Raw genomic sequence first — 18,058 nt, 5'->3', positions numbered from 1 at the left:
TCAGCATCAATATGTCTTTGTATGAAGTGTGAAATCCAGTTCATTAATTACTTTTCTTTAACGTTTTCAGCATCATTCCCTCATGGTTTGATTTGATAGACTCTGAAATATCGGAGTCAGGTTCAACTCAGCAAGGCATTGGAAAACGTATCTCTTTGGTTATTCTCAACTCAACATCAAGCTGATTTTTATTTATGTCATTGTGTATGTACTGTTGTCACCTTTTGTCCTGTTTGAGATCTAAGAAGTGTATTGTCTTTCTTGTTCTTGTTTTCTGTCCCTCAGTTGTGGAGTTGTGTTGATATTGTCATTTATTACTGTTCTTTTTTTGCCATTTCTTGACAGGAAATAAACCGAAAACACGGAAAAGATTCCTTAAATTAATGACACAATACAAGGAACATATAAAAGATTTTAGGAGATATTTCATGACAAAAGTCCTATGGATACCTAACCCTGACAATATTACACAAGAATTTCAGTTAAAGGTGCATGCCAACAAAACTGTGCCGAAGCTGTCACTCATGATTTGTGAGTCAACCTGTGTCTCTCTTCAGTTTTAGTACTTGTTCAGACATCAAAGCAGCTCCATTCTGCGCCACACACACACACACACACACACACACACACACACACACACACACACACACACACACACACACACAAAAAACTACAGGGATTAGATCAGTACACCACATGAAATAGCCATGACAGTCAGTGATCTGATCTCATCAAAAATAATAAAATCAAGGTGTTTCCCCTCCGGACATCTGTATGCAATTAAATATTAACCAAATAGAGTATCGAGAATCCACCCATATAAACAACCATCAGCACGTTTTTCTTAAATTAAATCTGTACTCTTTTCATTAAAACCACAGGTATATCAGCTGTGAAAACTAAAAGAAAGAGCAGCACAGTGTGCTGTCAGGGGATCTCCACCCTTTTCTTATGTCTTTCTTTCACTCTCTCAATCTCAGACTCGTTTGGCCTCCAGCTTGTTGACCTGAGCTGACACAGCCAGCAGCCAAGCCATACATCCCCCTAACACACAGACAAACCTATTTAAATGCCATACCTCTCTTTAGGTAGTTGAATAACTTACATGTGATGGTAAGAGAGCAAAATAAGACACAGCCGTCTCTTTTACGTTTTGATTCCCTAAACTGTTTTTCAAACTTTCACTTTGAATGCACTGAGCAGTTATTAAAAAAATGTCTAGAGGTAAGATGAATGTCTCCAATAATTCACTGATCTCACTTCTTCACATACTCCTGTAAGAGTATTTGCAGAACGTAACACATGCCACCCCCAGGTGTTTCTGGACATAACCTGGAGGTGAAATCTTCTAATTTTTTAATACCTTTTTTTAGGTTGGGCTGTTTTATTCCAGTCTTTTTCAGCATCAATGTGTTTAATATAACCTGTTTTGCAAGAATATACTAGTATAGTATTTCACACAAGACAAGTTTGTGCTTCACAGCAGCAGAAACGGGTAAGCACACGTTTGCCTCCAGAGAAATCCGTGCTGCTGTCAAAGGGAAAGATCTTCTTCAAAAATAGTTGCTCATTGCATCTGTAAATGCTCCAAGGTCCACTTAAGGCCACTCTCCTTATCTGAGAGGTAAACAGTTTGACAGCTGTAATGCCTGAGCTCTGTTTGACAGTTTTTTTTTGGTATTACTTAAGTATTGTCTTATCAACATTGAGAGACATCCTCAAAACAATACTGAATACTGTGGCAGCTGATTTGGTTTCCCACTAGTTATGACTGAGAACCATCGATCAGAAGTGGCACCTGCAGGAACTTGGAAACACATTAAATATGTCATTATGCGCTGCCCTCTGGTGGGTGGAAGTTTAAAACACAGCCTGTAGTTTCTGAAGGGAAACATGATTACACATTGTCTGAAGTTGTTGCTGACACATTATCTAACATTAAAGAGATATGTGCAACATAAGAGAAGAGGGAATCATTTGGGCTGTGAATTAAGCGTCTCGGATCAGAGTGATCTCGAGGAATCCCTAAATATCCCTAAATACAGGAAAACCCCTCACTTCTTTTTTAGTAATGATTATGCTCCGCTCCTACCTTTGTTTCAAGGAAGGACACTTTTTTTAGCAATCAATAATTGATAGATCTTTTTTTCTAATTTGGTTTACTTCCCCTTTCTCGTATTTTTTCTGTCCTTCTGTTATGTTTTCTGCAAAATGAAAGCCCAATTAATTGATATTTAAAAACTCACCACCACAGATCTTTTAACTGATGATGATGTCTTCAACTTCTAAGTGTCATATTTTATGATCCAGGCACCTGTTACAGCAAATAAAATATAGAAAAATGAATGTGCTGCCAACCAACTGAGTTTAAAAGCAGTTCTACAAAAAAATTATTAAATGTTAATTAAATGCTTTGTTTTTATCCTGGTCCACAAACGAAACCAACTTGATTTTTCTCTAACTGGCCATTGCCATTGTATGGCAAACAAAAAAAAAAAAACTGTAGTTTAAATATGTAACCTTTCCAAATTAAAATGTCTACAAACGACTAGACTTATGTCATATATTTTGTTGAGTTGTGTACTTACATTATCCCATGTTTCCACCAATGTTCAAACTCAGAAATCTATCAAGGTAACGCTCATGATCCCACACTACTTCACGTCGTCACCCAACTCTGTCTTTTTCATAATTAATGAAACACCATCAGCAAGACAGTTTCTTTAAGTTAATAGATCTTTATTTGATTTCTTATCTTATGCATTCGCATTCAAAAGGCATGAAGATAGAAAAGGAGACAGAAAATGGGCCATGGATATAAATATACAAAGAGGCAAAATCTTTACAATCAGTAACATTACATAAAGGCTTAAGCTATCCATATGGACAAGGGGCACAGCACTTTGGATTACTAAAGTTACTTTCACCAGAAGCCACATTGGACACAGGCTACATGGTGGTTAACCATGAAACTTCATGCAACTGCCCAACATTCAAGCTGTGTCTTACCTTCATCCACAAACCATAGAAAAGTTAGATTTATGTGCACTATCTTCCCTCCCCCTTTGGCAATGAATGCTAAATATACAAAACTCAGTCCCAGTGTTTCTCTGAACTGGTGTTCATCGTTTCTCCCCTTGGTAACTGCAAATACGGAAACCCAAAAATACAGACGGTGTAACTCATGTATATACAGTCAGTCGTCACTGTTAAATACAAGACAAGTACCATGCTACAGCTCAAAGAACTCAGACTGGTCCATTAAAAAGAGAAGCACAGTAGTACAGTCAAGTACAAGATGACAGAATAGGCCACATCGGTCAGAACTGAAACCGGTCTACTTCAGTTACTTCAAGTATCCAATTACATTTAAAACCCCATCTAAAATCAACAGCTCTAAGAATCCACATTCACAAACATTTTAAAATTGGCACAAACTCTGGTTAAGTATTTACTGAATGTGCAGATTACCAAGAGTTTTTTTCTCTAAGTGCACAGAAGCCAGTGCAATAATATAATAATTAATAACAACATTGATTTTAACATAACATAATAAATAAGGGAATAGACAACAGATACAAAGAAAATATGGTTTAAGAGGAAACAAGAAGCTTACGCAAACACAAAACACAACATCCAACAATCAGCAGAAACAATGAGCCACAATCTTCAATGTTGAACATTAACAAAGGTACATGCGCAAACGCACACACGCACACTATGTACCAGCCAATACATGCACATGCTTAGGCACAGACGTTTAGTATGGGATCTGGTTTTGGTAATACTGGATCATGTCGTAGGTTCTACTCCTGTGATACAAAAAAAAAAAGCAGTTGGACAAATGTGAATAATGCTTTCTGGAAACCAATATTAACAGGAATAGAAGAAGAGTATGTGAACCGTTTCGGTTTTGTACCGACCTGTTGCTGAGGAAGCAGTTCTGGATGACTTTGATGATGAAGGAAGCTGCATCTTTCTCACTCAAACCAGGGTTGAACCGCTGCCTGGATGTGGGGAAAGGGAGTATGAGCAAACAACAGCAAATGACATTCAAACTGCTTATTCTCATTCACATTGACACACACATGCAGACACATTGACTTGTTGAGCCTGACTTACTTGAGCAATTTGATGGTCTGTCCTCTGAAGCAGGGAAGGCCAGTGTCCAGCATGAGTGTAACCAAGGAGACCACTCCATCCATGTAGGGCCTGATTTACCAGAGGAACTTGTCTTAATGTTACATGTCGGCCATCTTTACAGCACAATGAACACTCGCTTTAGCACTTCTGCATACTCACCTGACAGCCAAGTATCCCCTCACACACATCTCCATGAACCATTTGAAGGGCGTCGCCTCCATCTTCCCACCCATGATCATCACCATCTCATCGGTCAGCTTGATATCTGGCTCCCAGCCGAGGTTCCCACCAGGAGAGCTTTCAAAAATGAACCCGAAGTCTAGAAATACACAATTTTTTTTTTAATGAAATGCTCATGGATCATGTAACATGAAGATAATGTATCAATACAAATACAATCACTCAAAACATTTGCTAAAGACTGCAGACAGAATGATGCAAAATAAAAGCTTAGGTTACAGAGGGTTATAATTCCATTATTGTCTCAACAATGGACTGACATTTTCAAATAATAGTCAAAAGTTTGGATGCACTTTGAGAATCTTAAGATAACCTGTGCTACCAACCATTTTCAAATTTTTTAATGCATCTTTCTCCCTTCCATGTAGCTATTTGTTTCTATCAGTATATAACACGTGTCAAACTCAAGGCCCGCGGGCCAAATCCAGCCCCTCGTAGATTATGATCCGGCCCGCATATCAATTTACGTTCACAAAACATTTTGGCCCGCCTAGTTTTTTTCTTCTTTTATTTTTTCGACGTTTTTCTCACTTTTTCCGACGTTTTTGAGTGCTTTTTTTCTATGATGGCTGAGGAACTTTTTCCTGACTTCTTTAGGACTTTATGTCGACCAAACTATAAGTGAGAAGACTATATGACACATGCAATAAGACAGTCAAAGATATTTGACTTTTTCGATTAAATAAAAGCATGGCAATAAACTCTCCATGTCTGGCCCTTGGAGTGATTCTCTTTTTCCAGTGTGGCCCATAGAGAAATTGAGTTTGACACCCCTGGTATATAAGATAGTTAGGTCTAAAAGTCAGTTTAAAACCTTTTTAAGATTGGTAATCCATGACACAATACGCACCGATGTGGATAAGGTGGCCCTGGCTATCCAGCATGATGTTGCCGTTGTGTCTGTCTTTTATCTGTAGCAGGAAGAGCAACAAGCTGTAAGCTGCCATGCTGCGGATGAAGTTGTACCGTGCCTGAAAAGAGAAGTGTTGGAAAGAATATCAGTTAAATGGTTAGTAAATACAATATGTGAGCACTGAGACATAAGGTAGAGTTTTACAGGTGTAAATGACGGACTAATGACTGGAAGAGCGTGCATTTACCTTCTGGAACGCTAATGTGGATTCATCTCCATACTGGTTCCTGAAATAGTCGTACATGCCGAAGTCAGTCTGTCGGCCCAGCTGGTCACGAGACTTGCAGTCTGGGATGCACTCGATCACTCCACACTGTGGTGGAACATCAGAAAATAGGAAGAATGAGAAGTGCAGTACATAGATTTCAGGGGAGAGTTAGGAAAATGTTTTAAAAATAAAACATTTGTTTTGGACATTCAGTTGCTCCTGTCAGGAAGAAATATAGAGTAACATAGGAAAAGTTTGATATGAACTTACTCCAGGGGCTGTGGCCACCACCCTGTAAGGAAACACATAGAGATCCAGGCCGACCAGCTGGAAGATGTTCTTAAACAGGCTGATGATCTGAAGAGCCAGCATGTCCTGTGAATGCAAAGGATGTAATTGGTAAGGAAAGGAAAGTCAAGTAAAAAAAAAAATCACTTCAAAGGAAGATATCATGAAATAGAGGGAAGATAGCAGTGCAGTAAGTGAAGGGAGAGTGTGAAACTGAGACCTGTCTGCAGTCGTCTCCCACTTTAAAGATGGCCGCCTGCCAGCAGATTCTCTTGGCCTCCTCTTCACTCTTCACCTCATCTCCAGAATCTGAGCAACACTTCAGACCTGAGGGGAAGATGTCATGACACGCTGTTTATCTGTGCACAACACTTGAGAAATAAAATATCTATGGTAAGTTAATTTAACATTAGCAGTACCTTCTTTTTCCAGCTCACTGACTCCACACCTCCTAACTTTAAATTTGGCCAGGTAGGGAGCTTTGGCAGCACTGAATAGAGGGGGACAAAAAAAGGGCTTTTGTAAGTTCAGTGAAACGGTCATATTTCTTTGTGAATTCTGGTAATACTGGTTATGAACACTATAGAAGATGGTTTTGAGGCCCACCTCTGCATGGGGGTCCCAGACTTGTAGTCTATATCCAAAACTATGGCCTCTGGGTTACTAGGAAGATAACATCCGGGTTGGACTTTGATCTGTGACATGGCTTCCAGGCAGGCCCTCTTTCTCTCCTCCCCTTTGGGAAAAGGTCTGATGAAGACAAACAAAAACAACTTGAACACACATTTTCCACACTTCTATGACTCACTTTACTGAGAACCGCATGCATGGGTATCTCACTGAATGACTTCGGACCATAAGTGACAGTCGGGCTCTGCTGTTATTCACTGAGGGGAATCACTGCGGAAGAGAGTGATAGAGAGTGGAAGCCAGGGGACAGTCCAAGTTTTTTCTCCAGATAGTTGCAATTAGTGCTGTAATGAGGGCCGAGGGGGATTTTGTCTGCCACAAGGGGGATAACATAACACCCTCCGTTAGAGCCAGCAATAATGGGGCCTGTCACAAAACTTCCAGACCGGTGCATAATCAGAGAGACAGTACAGCAACCAATAGCTAAATAAATGAACAACAAAGGGATTTAGAGAGTAGACCACAGGTGGAACGAGGAAGGGAAATGAACAAAACATCTTGGCTCAGGGGAAGACTTGTTATCACTTCATTAACACCTTGAAGATCTCCTAGAGGGTTTTCATTTAACAGTAAAGTTAAACTGTAGTATTACTTTGAGGCCTTCCTAAACGTTGCTAATTTCTTCAGTCAGATTATGAGTGTATTATACTGCATCATTACTTGAGATGGCATTTAATTGAAGAATATAGTATATAATGATAGAGCCAAAACGTGATGAAAAAGTGATTAAAACAAGATAATGATGACAATAGGACAATGGGATATAAAATTAAGCAAAGTAGAGAGGAGAAGACAAATAACTCATGGTTATGTCTTATAGGGAGAGGCTACTCAGTTCTTAAAAACAGGTGAACATGGCGCTTGCAGCACACTCGCGTGGAGCTGGGGGCAGGAAAATTTGCTCACGTACAAAGCCTGAGATTTTTAAAACAGTTGATGGCAAACTGATAGTGGAAGACAAATTTCTAAACTTTGTTGTCACTAAAATGAGGACACTAAGCCAGGATGAAATCGTAATGCTGGCCTCCACAAATTTTCCGTCCGAGTGGATTGAGGAGTCAAAGAAGATACTCTCTGAAGTTTGTCCGAAAACGACTCAACGATGTGTTTTGCACAAGGGTCCTCAGAAGGATATTAACAACATCAAAGCGTGCCTAAAGGTCCTTAACAAGTGTGGGGAAGAGATCCCAAGATTTGTCTCGTTTTATCTGGATGAGCTTCCACCTGTTACATTCAGCAGTATTGGTGTATCAGCACTCCTTGGCAGGATTGAACAACTAAATAAGGAAGTGTCCGACATGAAAAAGATTATGGAAACTCAAGTAAGCGTATGTGAGGATCTATGAGCGGTTACTGCGGCTGTGGACCAGCGTGTGGCCGAATTGGAGAGGCCTTGTGAACCAGTTCCTGACCACACCACCGGTAGGCCTACTGGTCGGGAGGAAGATGGACGATCTGCGACCTCCCTGGCTTTAGGCACCCCACTGGGAAGCGCGGAACTGAATATGCCACCACAAACACAATCCCAGTCACCTAAATGGAGCATGGTTGTGAAAGATGGTCGACGATTAAATCAGATGCAGAATAACGTGAATGCTGTTGCGGGGCATACACAGCCAAAACCCACACTCGTGAACCAGCGAGAAGGGAGAGAAAGCAGATCGGAATAGCTGGAACCGGTGATGGGAGTAATATTAAAGTGGTCAAAACCAAGCTGGTGAGTGTGTTTGCCACTAGATTTGCTCCTGATCTTGAAGCTGACACCTTAAGTAACTATCTGTCTAAAAAACTGGGCAGATTATTTAATTGTCGGACGATTGTATCGTCAAGAAACAGGTTCAGTTCGTTTCATGCCTCGGCTGAATGCACTTTGGCCAGCAGGAGTTTATGTTCGGCGTTACTATGAAGCTCGTCTGCCATGCCTCACGTCAGCTGATGGAGGGCATGGAGCGGAGGGAGTCACTGGAGGCCAGCGGCAAGAACAAGCAGCTGCAGTCCTTTCTGATGGTCGCAATTTGGTGATTACTACAACTCAAGACAATGGGCAAGTGAGCACAGCGCAGTCATTATAAAAGGCCTAATATGAAGTTTCGGTTTGGGTCATATAATGCGCGTGGCCTGCGTCTCGGGCACAGTGCAGGGGATAAGTCACGTCGCTTTGTGGTTGATAAGCTTCTTGACAATTGTGATGTTTTGTGTATTCAAGAGACCTTTTTAGCTAAACAGGATTTGGAGGGTCTAAATACATTACATAATGGATATTACGGGGCTGGGGAACCTACCACTGATCTAAGTACTAAAATTGTCAAAGGTAGGATACCTGGGGGCGTGGCTATCCTCTGGAATAAGAACTATGATTCACTAATATCAGTAGTAAGATTGGGTGTGGATTGGGCTGTTGGTATCAAGTTTAATTGTCATGATACAAAGTTTATTATCTTGAATATATACACTCCGTATGAGTGTTATCAAAATGAAGCTGAATACTTAAATAGATTAGCATTTGTTGGCTCTTTTATCCAGGATAATGCCTCAACCTGTATTTTTGTTGTAGGAGACATGAATGTTGACATTTCTGATGCAAACTCTCGGTTTATTAATCACTTAATGCATTTTTGCACAGACACTGGATTAATACTGTCTAGCAAGGTTATTTTGCCTAATAATAGTTATACTTACATCAGTGAGGCATGGCATACCACTTCGTGGTTAGATCATTGTGTATGTACAACTGATGCACACACTTCTTTGGATGCTATGACGATTCATTATGATTTTGCCATTGCCGATTATATACCGTTTTCTCTGTCTTTAAATGTTAAAAACTTACCAATGTTAACTACTTTGGCTAATAGCATTAACACAGGAAGACTAGACTGGACTAAATTAACCATGGAAGATTTCCAGAAGTATCATATTAGGACTGATGGGTTGCTGGGAAACATTGCACTGCCCAAAGACGCCATAAGATGTGGTGATATTAATTGTAAGAATCCACAACATAGTAAGGATTTATGTGTTTTATATGACTCAATTGTGGAAACACTTAATATTGCCAGTAGGCATTTTTATAAACCTCAGCGAATGGCATATAGCATCAAGCCTGGTTGGAACGAGCATGTAGCAGAACTTCATGCCAGAGCTCGGTGTGCTTTTAAAGTCTGGATAGAGTCCGGTAGAGATAGACAGGGCCCTTTATTTGAGGAGAAGAAAAGGGCAAATGCAAATTTTAAATATGCACTAAGATTTATAAAAAAGAATGAGAACTCGATGAGGTCTGACTCTTTGGCGTGTATGATGCATAACAGAAGTTATAATGACTTTTGGAAAGAGGTTAGAGCCATGAACAGTATTAAAATGTCTTTACCCTAAAATATTGAGGGTGTTAGTGGCTCAGATGAAATTTGCCAGTTGTGGTGGCAACATTATCGCGAGCTGTATTGGGAGGAATACTTTTGAGGTAGGAAATATTGACAATGATGAAAATGTGGTGATTAATTCAGAAGAGGTACAATCTGCAGTATTGAGATTAGATGACAATAAAGTGTGTGGGTCCGATAAAATAACCGCTGAACATCTAAAATATGCAAGCAAGAAACTTGTTCCTCTGTTTGCTATTTGTATGACAGGTTTCTTAGTTCATGGGACTCTGCCTGAATCTATGTTACCTGCTTTATTAGTGCCCATCATTAAAGACAAAACTGGCTAAATAAATAGCATGGACAATTACAGACCTATAACCCCAGCTAGCATTGTATCCAAAGTGTTGGAGAGAATTCTTCTTAACAGGTTGGAACAGTATATTCTTACGACTGACAACCAATTTGGTTTCAAACGTCTTCACGGTACAGACATTTGTTCATATTTGCCTTAAAGGAAATTTTAAATCATTATAATAGCCAGAATTCCACAACTTTTGTGTGTTTTATAGATGCCTCTCAGGCATTTGATCATGGAAACCATGAAAAATTGTTTCTTAAATTGCAACATAGAGGAATTCCAAAAGTAATCATAAGAATTTTAGTCTTCTGGTATTCACACCAGTCTATGCAGGTGAAATGGGGGGGTTCTGTTTCAGAACCATTTACTCTTGGTAACGGAGTTCGTCAGGGTGGTATTTTGTCACCTTTCCTTTTTAATGTGTATATGGATGATTTGTCACAATAATTAAATAACTGCAATACAGGATGCACGATAGGCACTACTCTCACTAATCACCTTATGTATGCAGATGATTTGGTAATCATTTGCCCATATAGTGCTGGGTTACAACAACTGCTGAAGGTTTGCGCTCAGTACGGTGCAGATTTTGATATCAAATATAATGCAAGTAAGAGCAATATCATGATTGTTAGAAGTAAAGAAGACAGGAAATTAGTATTCCCTGATTTCTTTTTATCTGGTACTGCCCTTAAAGTGTGTGATGAGATTAAATATCTTGGCCATCATATTGTAAATGATTTATCAGATGATAAGGACATCAATAGACAGTGTCGCAAGATATATGCTCAGGCTAATGTGCTTGCACGTAAATTTGGCTTGTGTTCTGCTAATGTCAAGGTAGCCTTATTCAAAGCATTCTGTACACCATTTTATACTGCCCACTTGTGGCGGTCTTACAGCAAAAAGAACATGCAGAGACTGAATGTTGCGTATAATGATGGCATGAGACTGCTTCTAAAACAACCAAGATGGTGTAGTGCTAGTCAAATGTTTGTTAATGTTGGTGTGCCTACCTGCTCTGCCTTAATAAGAAATCTTATTTTTCGATTCATGTGTAGAATGTCTGTCTCTGAGAATAGAATTATACAAGCTTGTGCCAACATTGGTTTTAGCTCTGTCAGGTATACATCTAGACTGTGGAGACATTGGCGCTCATGTTTGTATATTTCAAGTGAATGTTATTGACTTTTTATTAATTTATTTGTATGTTGAATTGAATTGAAATTGATTTATTTGAAACAGGGACAGTGCACAAATAAACATTAAACTTGTTAAACAAGAGAATATGTCTTGGGCCAGGTTATAGCAACAATTGCTAATTTCCACCTGTAGTCCCTGGGCAGGTATGACAAATTTAAAACAAAACAAAACAATTTACAATTTTAAATAGAAATATCACAAAACTATATATAAATGACATGATGTGCATAGTAATTAAGAACAAACAGTTTAGTAAAACAGGGGCGCCATCAGCCCACTCACTCCTTCCGCACCCCCCCCCACACACTGACGAAAAGGTTCAGCAGCAGCTTAGGCACATTAGAGTACATGCAACTCCAGATATTCATTCATACAAGGATACACACACACACACACACACACACACACACACACACACACACACACACACACACACACACACACACACACACACACACACACACACACACACACAAAAAACACACACACACACACACACACATAAATACAGTATCTTATAGATGTGAGCAAACTTGTTTACTCAACAACCAACTCTTTGTTAGGCATGAGAAGGTGTGAGAATTTGTACATAAAATATGTTCCATGTGGAGGGCATTCCACTGCCTCATGGCAACACATGAGAAAGAGGAACTCCCAAATTGGGTTTTACGTTGTGGGATGTACTGTATATTTATTGCTAGGTTTTTTAACTTGTACTATGGACCTTCCTTTTTGAGTCCTGAATAAAGTCATTATTATTATTATTATTATTATTATTATTATTATTATTATTATTATTGTAAATGGATTGCAGGCCTTGTTGCAGCCCAATAACAAAAGTAGCATTTCCTTTAGGGCAGTAGACGCAGCCCTTAATTTGTAAAATGGTTTTAAAAGCAGTCCCAGTGCCCCCAAACAGTCCCGATTCTCACCTGCTACTAAAACTGTCGAAAACACACATTTGAGTAAATGTTCACTGTGATGGAACCTCAACCAAATTTCAGGTGTCTGAAAAACTGATACTGAAGCGAAAGCAATGGATATCTGTGGGAAATCAATCCAAAATGTTAAGTTAAATTTGGAAGAAATTCCAGCAGTAATGCAAAGAATATGCTACTGTAACTAATGGCATTAAACATGCTAAATGCAAAGTATAGTCCCTAGAGTAGCCAGTTCACCACCTGGGCACTGCCAGGGTGCTCTTGAGCAAGGCACCGAACCCCCCCACTCCACCCCACCCCAACCGCTCAGGGCACCTGTTCAGCAGTCGCCCTCACTCTGACATCTCTCCATTAGTGCATGTATAGGACCTGAGCGTGTGTGTGTGTATTCCAGGCCTGTTTGTAGTGTAACAACAGAGTGTGAATTGTTATTTCCCCATTGGGGATCCAAAAAAAAAGAAAAAAAAAAAAAATTATTAGATTAGATTATAAATTATTAATTATTAAATAAGAAAAAGTTCATACTTGATAATGGCTGACACATTGGTGATCTTGTTGAAGAAATCAAACTCTCTCTGGTAGAAGTCTTTGGCCGGGCCAGACAGAGAGCCAGTGATCTCCTCCACCATCTGCTCCAGCAGCTCACCTATGTCAGCTGCAGGGAGAGAGAAGGTTGTAGGTTCTTGTATGTTCACTTGTTGTGGTGTAGATGTGTTGAGTCAGTAAAGAGATAGTGAGGGTGAACATCTCACGGTCTTTCTGGTTTCCTTCCTCGTCCAGGTATATGTTGGTCTTCATGTTCCAGATGAACTGGTGAGCCAGCAGCTGAGACTTCTGAGCGGCCCACAGGATGTACTCTCTCACATAACCCATCTACACCGGGTTGTAAAAGGAAAGCAAGACAGGGAGAGTTCTGAAAATGTCCTAATCTGAAGATTTGTGGGCTTTAAATGCATTTGCGGACTCAAAAAAGCTGATATTTACCTTGTCATAACGAAGCGCTTGGACAATTTGAGGAATGTAAAACAAAATGGCATCCTAGAAACAGTGGAAAAAAATATTTTACAAGCAAGAAAAAAAATAAATGACATAAATGTGTCACTGCATACATATGAAACACAGAGTCCCCTAAAATAATGGCCGCATTCCTTTGGCTTATCAGTCACAGTTTTATCAAATTGTATAAGTGCAACAATAACAATATTTTTCTCTAAAATGTAGTCGAGTAGAAGTATAAAGAAGCTAAAAAAGTACCTCAAAATAGTACTTAAGTAGAGTACTTGAGTAAATTACTTAGTTACTTTCCACCACCTGCCATTGGGCATATTAGCGTGAATTATAGACCCCTGAACATACTACTACCATCAACTCTTTCTCACACTTTTAGCAAAATCAGTTCTGATGGTGTTTAATACAGTATGTTACTTGAGGAAATGACAACATGTGATTGTGTGTGTGTTATGTATTTATGAACGTACAGGAGGAAAGGAACGGAGTACTTTGACCCCGTACTGGGCTGTGAGGGGGTGAGGAGGGTACATAGAGGAGAAGTAAGACAGTCCAGTTGGGGGATCTGCTGGGGCCCAGCACAGGACATGACTTAGCTCTGGAGAGTCAGCATCAATTGTGTGCCACGTCACAAGGAACTGAAGAAAAACACAAAAGAGAGAAAGTAAATTGAGAAATATATCAAAAATGTTTCAAGTTCGATCATTTTTTTCCACTCCTCTTGCTTGATGTGTGTCATTGAGTCTTACAAGTATCATTAGTGTTATTTATTCTCCTTGCCATATTATGTTCTTCACCGTAACATTATAGTTTACTTTTCCATCAAATAACTACAATTGCCATAGACAAAAGTTCTGTTACGCAGTTTTGTGCTATTTCTATGTCTGTCAGATACATGTCAGATACAAAAATGAAGTTAAATAAAAAAATAAATAAAAAAAATGATTCAGGTTCAAGCCAACATTTACAGTAAATCAATACTTTCATAGGTTCTACTATTATGCGCAGCATGCATCACAGGATCCATATTTCCGCATCAATCTGACGCAAGGTTACGACCCCCCCAGCCTGACGGTGGGCTAACTAGCCTCCAGAGGAAACAGTGTTTATTGGTTACTAAAGTGACTGGAATAAACAACTATGAGATGTCAAGGAGGATCAGCCCATAAATTATGGTGGCCTTTGGGGAAGGCTGTGCTCTGCCTCCCTTGCTTCTTCTTCAGACAGGTAGGAGGCTCATTAAGTATTCAGTGAGGGAGACATAAATGAAGAGGACTAGAGGAAGCTAGGGAAAGAGACTTAAACAACACCAACATGTCTTAAGGGGCATGATTATGGCCACTTGAAAGCAAAACACTGAGTAACAAAAACAACTTTTTTTCCATTTAAGTTTTGTTGTGACTTAACAGAAATGCAGTGGTGGCAAAACTTAAAAAGTCAAGACAGAATATTTCAAATCCTTAAAGTCAATGGCTGCCAAAATTGGATGACTGAATCTATACCTATGGCTATAGATGATTGCAATGGCTCAATATAGTGTGTATTCCAATGCAAAATGAGGTCCAGAAAGGGTTTTAATCAGAACAGATCTTTAGCTTACATAATCAAAATAAGAGAAGATATGCTGTCTATTTTCATAAAGCTTACTGTATCACATATGCACAAGCAGAGTTTGGCCACACAATATGGAGGGTTCATTGTGCTAGTTCCTATATATAGTGTTTCACTTTGTTTTCTTTTTTCAATCTTGTCCAGCCGCTTAAACCTTGAAACTCATCGACAGTTACAGAACTTAAACCCACTTTGTCTAAGCTCGTCTTTGTCCCCAAGATTTTAGGATTATCTGCTCCAAATACTTCAGAATAAAAGCACCATGAATGAAACTAAAAAGATGGCAGACACAACTGCCATCCTGTTGTCTGTAGTGGCAGGCGGGGGACCTCACCTTGACTGCTTCTGGAACATCACACACAGCAGCCGGATCCATTCGCACTAGGCGAGTCACCTCTGAGACAATCGCCTCTGTGTTTTTAAATCTGAAAAACAAAATTGAATAGGTGCCCAATAAAGGACTTTATCGGTTCTTGTTGTTTTTCAACAAAAGGATAATTTAAGTTACAGTCCTGTAACTAAGCCATAGTGTGTGTAACAGCTATATGTTGGTGAATATATTATGCACAATAAATTAAAGGGTAATATTTGCATTATCTGTTGAGGATATTTTCATTCAGCTAGAAATTCTAGCTGTTTGCACGCATTAGTGGTGTAAGATGATTTCATACTGAATTGTCTGCCACCTTTGTGTTTTAGTTAATCATTCAAATACTTCTTGCTGCAGTAGAGGGCAATAAAGTGCAGATGGTTATGGGATTTCAACTTAAAAAACAGTTCACTTTGGATGCTATTGTTAAAGGGTTTTTTGTGAGACAAAATCTATTACACTCTCGGTTTGACATTGATTGAAACTTGGGGATGTATTGCATTTTGTTTCTCTGTGTACCTGGCAGGCAGCTGCAGGGCAAGGTAAGGTGCTATGCTCCAGGCCAGGTTGATGTTGTCCTTCCACTGTTTCTCTGTCAGACTGATGTATTTGGACCTCCAGTTAGCAATGCTGGTTTCCACCGACTGTTCAGTAGCAATAGCAAGCTCCTGAGTGGATAACGGGTTGTACCATATTGTCAGCCGCTCAATCTCGCTGGCCTAAAGAGAGACATAGAGGGGATGGGATTCATAATAATTTAGAATTAGAAATGTTTCATGTAATTCTCTCGATTAACACATATTTGTGAATATAGATAGTGGATGAGAAAATATAGTGCAGTACCAGTAAAGCCAGTAAAAGAGTCCGACGTTTCATGTAGTACTTGTGCAGCTGTGTGCCTCTGTTGCTTTTTTTAGACAGTCCTGAAACAGGACAGGAGCAATACATCAGTAATAAATTGTGACAGCGGAAATATTATATTATTGACCTATTTCATCAATAAATAAGAAGCAGATGTAGGTTAAGTTTCACTGTGACCATCTTTGCAGCATATGGTGTACAAGCGTGTGTTTTACCTGATTTCTTGGATATGGTGGACATCCCAGAGGACAGAGGGTAGGTGTTGATCCATCCCTGAGTCACCTGCTGCCTCTGGCCCATAGCGGCATCAAGACTGTTCCTGCTATCTGCCCCTGCCACAACAGACAGGCTGTTCACAGACATGTCTTGGGGATCTACACAAAAGGAAAAATCAAATCCACGTATAAGGTGTGAATTCTCTGGCTATGTGTTAGTTTCTAATTCTGTTAATATTACTGATAAAATAAGACCACTGTTGTACTGTGTTGTACCTGGGGGAACCAGCTGGTTGGCAGCCAGATACTTTTTGTCAGACTGCAGGCTGGCATAGAACTTGATCATTATACTGATGTCTTCTCTCAGCCTCTTATCAGCCTGAGTGGGGAATTTGGGAGTGGCACTACACAAAGACAGAGATGTCAAAGAAGTTAGTGGACAGAGAACTTTTACAGTTTTCTTATTTGCCTACAAAACAGATTTGAACGATATTTCTTCCTACCTGAAGTAGTCAAAAGCCGATGAATAGATCTTCTCTCGCAGAACATTTCTGATGGTGGCATTTGTCACAACATCAGAATGCAAAAGAGTCAGACCCAGAGTCAGCAGTCTGAAATAAAGCAAAGTGATTACACAATAGTCTTATCAAGTTTAGGATTTAGGATTTCTGGCAGCTGATTATTACAGCATTTAAAGGAACACGCCGACTTATTGGGACTTTAGCTTATTCACTGTAACCCCCAGAGTTAGACAAGTCGATACATAACCTTCTCATCTCCGTGCGTGTAAGCGACATCAGGCCAGCACAGAACATGCAGGTGAATGGTTCCAGTAATCCTACTGCTCCGAATTGTGACAAAATAACGGCATCATGTTCCTATTTACATGTTGTGATTTGTAGAGTCACAGCGTGTACAAAAAACACCGTAACATGAAACACAACCATCTTCTAATCCTAAACAAACCGGGAATTATATTCTCAGGCGGAAGAATATAGTACTTGGGCGGAATGATTTGCTTCAAGCAAGTCTGCCTGAGAATATAGTTCCCGGTTTGTTTACGTTTAGAAGATTCGTGTGTCTCATGTTACGTTGTTTTTTTGTAAACGCTGTGACTCTACAAATCACAACATGTAAATAGGAACATCTTGGCGTTATTTTGTCACTTTTGTCACAATTCGGAGCAGTAGGATTACTGGAACCATTCACCTGCATGTTCTGTGCTAGGCTAAGCTACCGGTGGGGGCATCAGACAGCCTTACAGCACACACGGAGATGAGAAGGGTATGTATGGACTTATCTAACTCTGGGGGTTACGGTGAATAAGCTAAAGTCCCAATAAGTCGGCGTGTTCCTTTAAGATTAAACCAATTTGCTGTTGTGATAATGAGACACGGTACCTAAATCTTGGTCCAATGGCAGCAACATGTCGGTTCAGGCTGCTTTTGGGCCCTCCGACACTCAGAGAAAGAGATCTCTGCAAAATGGAGGTGAAAATCTCCACCTGGTCAGCACTGCTGTACTTGGCTATCTCAAACCTCTGAACCAGAAACTGGAGAATGAATAAATGAAAAGAAAAGAAAAGAAAAGAAATGAAATGAAATGAAATGAAATGAAATGAAAGAAAGAATGAATAAAGATGTGACA

The 18,058-nt window shown here is 39.7% G+C and overlaps 1 protein-coding gene across 3 annotated transcripts in view; it reads right to left on the bottom strand.

Annotated features, from left to right (window-relative positions):
- Positions 1-2,718: 2,718 nt before the first annotated feature.
- Positions 2,719-18,058, bottom strand: part of pi4kab (phosphatidylinositol 4-kinase, catalytic, alpha b) — a 31,785-nt gene continuing 16,445 nt past the window's right edge. For 2 of the 3 annotated variants that reach the window (XM_039802267.1, XM_039802265.1), the window contains 21 exons: positions 17,812-17,963; positions 16,915-17,022; positions 16,688-16,815; positions 16,412-16,570; positions 16,179-16,258; positions 15,855-16,054; positions 15,300-15,390; positions 13,825-13,992; positions 13,331-13,384; positions 13,099-13,219; positions 12,872-13,001; positions 6,399-6,542; positions 6,212-6,282; positions 6,013-6,119; positions 5,775-5,879; positions 5,484-5,609; positions 5,234-5,354; positions 4,303-4,462; positions 4,123-4,212; positions 3,924-4,007; positions 2,719-3,812 (listed from right to left, as the gene is read on the bottom strand). In XM_039802267.1, coding sequence (XP_039658201.1) covers positions 3,761-3,812; positions 3,924-4,007; positions 4,123-4,212; positions 4,303-4,462; positions 5,234-5,354; positions 5,484-5,609; positions 5,775-5,879; positions 6,013-6,119; positions 6,212-6,282; positions 6,399-6,542; positions 12,872-13,001; positions 13,099-13,219; positions 13,331-13,384; positions 13,825-13,992; positions 15,300-15,390; positions 15,855-16,054; positions 16,179-16,258; positions 16,412-16,570; positions 16,688-16,815; positions 16,915-17,022; positions 17,812-17,963 — 2,451 coding nt within the window. In that variant the 3' untranslated portion in view covers positions 2,719-3,760. The remainder of the gene's footprint in view (positions 3,813-3,923; positions 4,008-4,122; positions 4,213-4,302; positions 4,463-5,233; positions 5,355-5,483; positions 5,610-5,774; positions 5,880-6,012; positions 6,120-6,211; positions 6,283-6,398; positions 6,543-12,871; positions 13,002-13,098; positions 13,220-13,330; positions 13,385-13,824; positions 13,993-15,299; positions 15,391-15,854; positions 16,055-16,178; positions 16,259-16,411; positions 16,571-16,687; positions 16,816-16,914; positions 17,023-17,811; positions 17,964-18,058) is intronic. The other variant, XM_039802266.1, reaches the window with a different exon arrangement.

The sequence above is a fragment of the Perca fluviatilis genome, chromosome 6 (genome assembly GCF_010015445.1).
Source record: "Perca fluviatilis chromosome 6, GENO_Pfluv_1.0, whole genome shotgun sequence".
Lineage (NCBI taxonomy): Eukaryota > Metazoa > Chordata > Actinopteri > Perciformes > Percidae > Perca > Perca fluviatilis.
This window is presented reverse-complemented; position numbering and strand designations above follow the sequence as displayed.